Source organism: Elephantulus edwardii, unplaced genomic scaffold (genome assembly GCF_000299155.1).
Source record: "Elephantulus edwardii isolate Elephantulus edwardi_28Jun2011 unplaced genomic scaffold, EleEdw1.0 scaffold00031, whole genome shotgun sequence".
Classification (NCBI taxonomy): domain Eukaryota; kingdom Metazoa; phylum Chordata; class Mammalia; order Macroscelidea; family Macroscelididae; genus Elephantulus; species Elephantulus edwardii.
In genome coordinates this window covers 12,680,791-12,689,330 of record NW_006399781.1, presented here as the reverse complement: position 1 = coordinate 12,689,330, position 8,540 = coordinate 12,680,791, and the positions used below count along the sequence as shown (strand labels likewise).

Here is an 8,540-nt window from a genome sequence, read left to right as displayed (position 1 = left end):
ATATCTAGCTCATGATGCACTTATTCCTAAGCTGCGTGTTCAGAGCAGTGTGCTATTGTGGATAAGATTCAGGGCCAGGAAGAGAATCCAGAGTCGACCTCTGCTGAGCTTTGTCATGCTGCCGTGGTGACTAGTTGCTTAGCTGGTCTCAAATTTGATTGATGTCTCTGTGAAGTAGAAATAATCCTTTAAGATCCACCTTTCTCTTAAGGTTGCCAAAGAGTCAAATAGGAAATAATATCAATGGAGAGGAATTGAAAGGCCTCCTTAGTGTCCCCCCTTACTGCTCCTCAGCAGAATTCCATTTTTTCCAGTGCTTTGAGAAGTATCAAACATGCAGTAAAATGGAAAGATTTTATGCTGCCTACCTGATTATTCATTACATGTGTTTTACCATTCATTTTTAAGGCATTTCATTTATTTAGTATCTATCCAATTATCCTCCTACACATTCATCAGTTTGTTTGTTTGGAGTTCTTTTTTTTTAGGCATTTGGAAATAAGTTGTAGACATCATTACACTTCCTTCCAAATATTTGTTTGCGTACCATTAACTAGAGTTCAATATTTGTTCACCAACTGTTAATGAGACCTTGAATTTTGTCACCAATCCAGAGAGGTCCCTTCTGCCTTTTCCCAGTTAAGCCCACTCCTATCTCTGTGAGGTAGTTACTGTTCTATTTTTTCCACTATAGATTTAGTTATGCCTCTTGTAGCTTCATATAAGAGAATATACAGAGAAAAAGATGGTAAAATACTTTTTTACTCAACATGCTCTTGTTTAGTTTTTGGGTTTTGTTTGGTTGAGGTTTTTTGCCCATATCATTATATACATTAGTAGTTCATTTCTTTTTCTAGAAGAACAATTTTTCATTGTATTAGTGTCTTACAATTTTGTTATTTTCCCCATTGATAGACACTTGGATTCTTCCACTTAAATAAAACCATTATAAACTTTTTTTCTACAAGTCTTTTTACGTATATGTGTTTTGATTTCTAATGAATGTGTACCACTACAGATGGGTAAGTCAAGTCTTGAAGTTCATCTAAATCATGAAGAATGTGTAGAATTGTGTTATAATATGGAATTTTGAGTTCTGGGGTAAGTAGCTATATAGTTGTATAAGAAATCATCAAATCTTTTCCCGATTATTTGTATAATTTACATCCCTCCATTAGGACAGACAGTTGTTGTTCTCAAACAATTGGTGTAATCAGTGTTTAAAATTTTAGACATTCTGATGGGTATGTAGTGATACCTCATTGTAGTTTTAATTTGTGTTTCCATGACAACCAATGATGTTGAGTATCTTGGCATGCACTTACTGGACATTTGTGTATCTTCTTTGAAAAATGTATGCCAAGATTTTTTTTTGTTCAGTTTAAAAAATTGTGTTCAGTTTTTAAATTAGATTGAAAAAAATATATATTTTTATCTTCATGGTTCTAATGCTGAGGACAAGATTAGAATACATTAGGGTCTTAAAAAGAACAAAGCAGTGTGGAATAAAAATAGTTACGAACCCAGGTCTAGAGTGAGCTCATCTGGTTCTTATTATCTGACTCTAATACTATCTATCTATCTGTGTAATTTTGAGTAAGTTATTTAATGCCCTTATATCTCAGTTTCAACAACATGTTTTTGTTGTTGTTAGGAGCTGTTGAGTACGACTCATTACAACTCTGTGAACAACAGATCTGAACCCTATCCTATCCTGTGCCACCCTCACAATGTCTGACACAGTTCAACATATTGTAGTTACTGTGTCAACTCATCTGGTTGAGGGTCTTCTTCTTTTTTGCCAACACTTAACCTTTCCAAGCATGATGTCTCTTTCCAAGGAATAGGCCCTCCTAGCAACACGCTCACAGTATCTGAAATGAAGCTTTGTCATCCTTGTCTACAAAGAGCACCCTGGTTTCACCTTCTCCAAGACATATGTGTTTGTTCTTTTGGCAGTCCATGGGATCTTCGGTGATCTTTTTTATTTAAATTTTTTATTCATTCATTGTTGCATATTTTCTTCCCTCCCCCCTCCCCTAGACCACTTTGCAATGCAGCTCTTGTTCCAGATTGTTGTACATATAATACATACTCATATATTCCTTTGTTCATTATCTATCCACTCTTTTCCTATTCTTCCCCAACTCCCTGTCAATCCTATTTTATAATAGTGCTGTTGTACCATATTTGTCCTATTGTGACTGAAATATTTCACTCAGCATGCTGTCATTCAGGATTACCTATGCTGTGTAATGTTTTATGAGTTCATTGGTTTTCAGTGCCGTGTAATATTCCATTGTGTGAATTTATCTATCCATTTGTTTGTTGAGGGACCACTTGGGTTGCTTCTATCTTTTTGCTATTGTGAATAAAGCAGCAATAGACATGGTATGCATATATCTAATTTGAGTCATGGTTACAGTTTCCTTAGGGTATATTCCCAGGACTGGAATTGCTAGGTCAATTGATATTTCTATTTCCAATGTTTTGAGAAAGGGCCAGACCACCTTCCACAGTGGCTGTTCCATTTTACATTCCCACCAGCAGTGAATAAAAATTCTCTTCAAAACCTCACCAGTATTTGTTGTTTGCTGAGGATCTTCTGTACTCTTCTCCAACACCACAGCTGAAAGATACCAATAAGGATCTTGACAGCACTTGCTAGGAAAAAGTTATGTTATTTCAGCTGTCAGGACAACTACCAAGAATCAGATTTCTCAGATTTAAATCTGGCTCTGTGATCTTGAGTGAGTTGCCTAATTTCTGTGTGTTCCAGTTTCTTCATTTGTAATATGGTGGCAATTGCTACCTCTGAGGGGTTTTTGGGTTTTTAAAAAAATTTTATTTTTCTTATTTCCATTCATTCATTGTTGCACACTTTCCTCCCTGCCCACCCCTTCCCCTAGTTTGCTTTTCTCTTTGACAACTAAAAAATAAAAATAAAAATAAAAATCTGTCATTGTTATACAACCCCTACCCTCCACCCCAGTCCACTCTACTATGCAGCTTTCATTCTGGATTCTTGTCATGACAATAATACCTAATCATATATTCCTCCTAATCAGTAGTCTCCCTCATCTGTTTCAATGCAGTATATATTATTTACCCTCTCTTAGTTTCCCTACAACTCCAATGTGAGTCCCACTTTACTACAGTGACATTATGCAGTATTTATCCTTTTGTGACTGAGATATTTCCAGGGTCACCCTTTTTTTATAATATTTCATGAGTTCTTTGCTTTGCAATGCAGCATAGTCTTCCATTGTGTGAATATACCACAGCTTCTCTATCCATTCATTTGTTGATGGGCACTTGGGTTGTTTCCAACTCCGCTATTGTAAACAAAGCCACAATAAACATGGGTGTGTATATATCTGCTTGGGTGGCAGTTCTGGTTTTTTTAGGGTATATTCCAAGTAGTGGAATTGCTGGGTCAAATGTTATTTCTATTTGCAACTTTTTCTTTGGATTTCCATTCATTCATTGTGGTTGCTCCATTTTACACTCCCACCAACAGTGAATAAGGGTTCCAGTTTCTCCACCACCTTGCCAGCATTTGTTGTTTGCTGTTCTGTTAAATTTTGCTGTTCTTACTGGGGTGGGATGATATCTCATAGTTATTTTGATTTGCATTTCTCTAGAGATAGGAATTTTGAACATTTTTTCATGTGTTTGTTCACCATCTGAATGTCTTCTTTGTTGAAGTACCTGTTCAAATCCTGTGCCCATTTTTCAAATGGGTTGTTTGCCTTTATCCACACCTCACTCCATACACAAAATCCAACTCAAAGAAGATCAAGGACCTAGAACTAAATCTAAGGACTATAAACTTCGTTAGAGAAAAGCTTGGAAAAGCTCTAGAAGCCCTAATCCACAACTTAAAAAGTCTTCCAAGCATCCTGAAAAAACTACAACCAGGAGAGGATAAAATAGATGAAAGGGATCTTCTAAGAATCAAATCCTTAGGCACATCGAAAAACTTCTCCAACAGGGTAAAAAGGGAAGCCACAGACTGGGAAAAAATATTTGGTAATGACATATCTGACAAGGGACTTATATCTAGAATTTATAAAATACTCAAACACCACAAGATAAAGGTAAGCTACCTCTGAGGTTTATGTTAGGACTTCACAAGAGAATTGCACTGCTCCCAATACAGTGACCAGCCCACATTCAGTGTCTACAACTGTTGTCTGATTTTACCAAGATCACACACTCGTATGATTGACAGAGGTTCTACTTGCCCTACAGATGTAGACGAATGTACTGACCAGGAGGATGAGGAGCTGACCTGTGACCACTATTGCCATAATTACATTGGAGGATACTATTGTTCCTGCCGATTTGGCTACCTACTCCACACAGACAACAGAACCTGCAGAGGTAAGCCCTCAAGTGAACATCTTCCAAAGCAGATTTTAAAAGGCTTAAATTAAAGACATGTGCAATATCAATAATTAAATTAAAACTTATAAGAGTGTATCTGAGACACCATAGGACTAAAATACTAGACAGACTACCTCTTTGAAACCCTGAGCTAAGTTTGTTAAAAAATCAGCATGAGCAAATCTCTGGCCAATTAGACCATCTTTATTCCTGGATGACATTCTTGCTCCATGCCCTTGTCTCTCTCTTGGTATATGTTTTCAGCCTAATCAAATTAAGGAAAAAGTAGGATTTTTCCAGTAATCTTTCCCTAAGCCGTGAAGTGGGCTTCACTGAGTAGTTATTTTTTTCTCTTTTCTTCCATTTTTCCTTACATCCCCATTATCTCAGTCCAAAATAAGGAAGAGATTCTAGAGAAGTAAATATAGATACAGCAAGGTCCCATCCCTCCCTCTTTGTTTTCTACATACTTTTTTTTCTCTACATACTTACTATGTTTTAGTCACTGATCTGGGACAAGGAATGGAAAAATGAAAAGATAAAGATACTTGCCATGAGGTTCTCCACAAGGTGCTGAAATGCTGTGAATATTATAAAGCAAACATAAACAACATACTTGCAGTAGTTCTGTCTGGGAGGGCAACGCATGCTACCCAGGGATGGCACCCTTGAAGGAAATGAATGGAGAAGGGGATAGAGGGCATTCTATTAACAGAGAGTAACTCCACAGACATTTAGAAGCATGGTTGAATGTACAATGCTTGGAAATACCTGAAGCTTACTGTAGGTCAGGAGTAAGGAAATTTGATTTAGAAAGATCACTTGTATGCTGATTGAGAAATCCTTGAAGGATCTGAATAAAAAAGTCTAGGTATAAAAGCTGGATAAAAGCAAGGCTGGATGTAAAAAGTTCTTTCTTTCCCTCCTTCAGAAGCTATTAGTTACTTCTCAGTAAAATCACCTTAAAGCAAAAAACAACAGGCCCACATAGGCATTTTATTGAAACAAATTCTATTTTATTTTGGTTTTACTCTGTAACTGTTGAATATCAGGTATGTAATATGTACGTTGATGGCTATGGATTACATATTGCATTGGCAACTCTACTGCAAAGTTTCTTGAAAGCATTAAAGAGCAAAGATGTCTCTGTGAGAACTAAGGTGAACCTGTCCCAAGTCATGGTGTTTTCAGTTTGTTCATATGCGTGTGAAATCTGGATGATGAATAAGGAAAGCTGAAAAATAATCTATGACTTTGCTTTGTGGTGTTGGCAAATAATATTGGATATACAACAGGCTGCCAAAAAAAACCCCAACAAATCTGTCTTTGATGAAGTAGAAGTAAAGTGCTTCTTAGAAGTAAGGATGGTGAGTTTTCAACTCAATCATTTTGGATATGTTACTAAGAGGAAGAGATCAGTCCAGGGAAATGAATATTGTGCTTAGTATAGTACAGTGTCAATAAAATAAGAAGAGGACTCTCAATGATATGCAGCAACTTATCGGCTATAACAATGGGCTTGGGCATCCAACAATTCTGATGGTGATGCAATACCAGATAGTGTTTAATTCTGTCCTAGCAGTGTCACTGTGAGTTAGAACCAGTGAAAAGGCTCCAACAATAACAAGATATTGTCTAGACAAAAAACGCCAAGGCATTTCCCTTCATCATTTTGTCTCAACTCTCCCACCATATGAGCTTCCTTTCACATGCCTCCATCCCAGCTAGTATCAGAGAATCTGCTAAGTATTGTAATCACAAAGAGTTAAAGAATCAAGGATAGAAAGCTAGGAAGACTGGGTTTGAGTCTTGGTTCTGAAAATGACTGGTGTATGTGACTTTGAATGAATCACCTCCCCTTGCCAAGTTTCCGCTTTACACATCTATAAAATAGGATAATGATTCCTTCCCTGCTGACCTCCTGAGACCTTATCAGAAATCAAACACAATGGAAGATGCAACAGGTGTGACTGTGGAGTTCCATTTTGTTCTGTTATGTTTCCCACAGTGGAGTGCAGTGACAACCTCTTTACCCAGAGGACGGGAGTAATCACCAGCCCAGACTTCCCCAGCCCTTACCCCAAGAGCTCAGAATGTTTCTACATGATCTCACTGGAGGAAGGTTTCATGATCAGCTTGCAATTTGAGGACATTTTTGATATTGAAGACCATCCTGAGGTATCATGTCCCTATGACTACATCAAGGTAAGCTTTGCAGTGGACACTTACTCTTGTGAGGCTGGAAAACCTTGGCTTCCTTAGGTAAATTCATATTCTGAGCCCTTGAACTTCTCTCAGAATAGGATATTAAGTGGCTAGGGTTTTTAGAAAAACATTTAGAAGAAATGGCTACTGAAAATAGTATTTACCAGCTTGATCAAATACAGCCTGAAGATCTTCTCAGGTCTAAAACTAGACTCCTGACCACCAGTTTGGTTGTGCTTAAAAGGGTTCATGCTTGGTTTAGTGATCTGCCGCCACTATGTTTAAAACTCTCAATAATTCTGTAATGAGAGTTTCATTCTCCTTCTGGACTGGGCTCTGAAATGATGTAGTCCTGTTTTGGGTAAGAAAGGTAGTTGAAAGGCAAATAAAATAAAAAATGGAATGTCCACAAGCCGATGATGATTCAATCTGTGCTCATTTCAGTGGTACAAGTAAAATGAGAAGACATCTTGAATTTGAGCTGTGGTGAAGGTGATGAGTAAATATTTTGAGAGGTATTAGAAGTAAACTCAACAAATCTTGACAAGTGATTGGCTGAAACAACCAAACAGGGTACACAGCTGAATATTAAGGTGTGATCTCAAGAGAGATACTGAGTAAAGCAGAAAGATAGACATCTCCAAGTGTATAAATAGGTGGTGGTATAAAAAAAGAAGATATGGATGGATCCTCTGAGAAAGAAAAGACGTAAGAGAACAACTGATAGAGAAGCCAAGTCAAAGATCCATAAATAAGCTGAAGAGAACAGTTAAAGAGGTAGAAGAGAGCCACACCAAGAGACTGTGAAAAGAGAAGTCTTACAACAGTGGCAAATATCAAAGAACACTCAGGAGCTAAAGAAAAACATCAGACTTTCTAAAAACTTAGAGATTTGGATAAAGAAGCCAGTGTGTTGCTTCATCCTAGGCAGGCTAGCAGAAATCATGGAGCAACAGGGCTTTTTTGCTAAGTGACAGTATGCATTTAATAGTTTATAGTTCTATATGTTCTAAAACTCACACTAGACTGGAAAGAAAGCAACACAAAGGAAGAAATACTGGACAGATCAGAATAGAAGATTCCAAAGAGGAGCTTGAGAAAACAAAGCTAAGTGTTGTATTGAAATGCGCAAAGAACTAGAGTTAGAAAACCAAAAGGGAAGAACATTCTCAGTACTTCTCAAGCTTAAAGAAATGAAGAACAAATTTAAGCCTCAAGTTGCAATAAGAAAAGTTTCTACGGAAAAAAATTGAATGATGCAGGAGGCATTAAAAGAAAGTAGAAGAAATACACAGAGTTACTGAACCATTTTAGGAAACAGCATATGATCAAGAATCGATGGCAAAAATTCAAGCTGTACTGAAATCAATGGCAAAAAATAAGGCTCCAAGAACTGAGAGAATACCAGTTGCAGCTCACTGTGCCAGGAAATTTGGAAGAATTGCTACCTGATCACTTGATAGGAAGAGATCCATATTTGTTCCCATTTCAAAAATATAATCCAAGAGCATTAAAACCAAACAATATCATTCATATCACACACAAGTCAAATTTTGTTGAAGATTATTGAAAAAGGGTGGGACATTGACAGAGAACTTTCATACGTTCAAACTAGATTCAGAAGAAGCCATGAAATAAGGGATATCTTTGCTAATGTTAGATGGATCTAGACTAAAAGAAGAGAAAGCAGAAAGATGTTTATTTGTGTTTGGTTGACTATGAAAAGGCACGTGACTATAGAGTTGTTGTTGTTGTTAGGTGCTGTCGAGTAGTAGACGACTCATAGCAACCCTATGAACGAAAGACCTGAACACTGTTCATAGAGTTTTTGGAGGCAAGCCATTTCAGAAGTGGATGCTACTCCTGCTTCCAAGCTTGTTTTAATAGTAAAAAATAACTGTATATATAAATAATAATTTACTATAAAAATAATTAATTATAAAAAT

At 36.9% G+C, this 8,540-nt stretch overlaps 1 protein-coding gene across 1 annotated transcript in view; it reads left to right on the top strand.

Annotated features, from left to right (window-relative positions):
• Positions 1 to 8,540, top strand: part of MASP1 (mannan-binding lectin serine peptidase 1 (C4/C2 activating component of Ra-reactive factor)) — a 123,665-nt gene that overhangs the window by 52,857 nt on the left and 62,268 nt on the right. The window contains exons 4-5 of the mRNA XM_006884111.1: positions 4,255 to 4,386; positions 6,398 to 6,594. Coding sequence (XP_006884173.1) covers positions 4,255 to 4,386; positions 6,398 to 6,594 — 329 coding nt within the window. The remainder of the gene's footprint in view (positions 1 to 4,254; positions 4,387 to 6,397; positions 6,595 to 8,540) is intronic.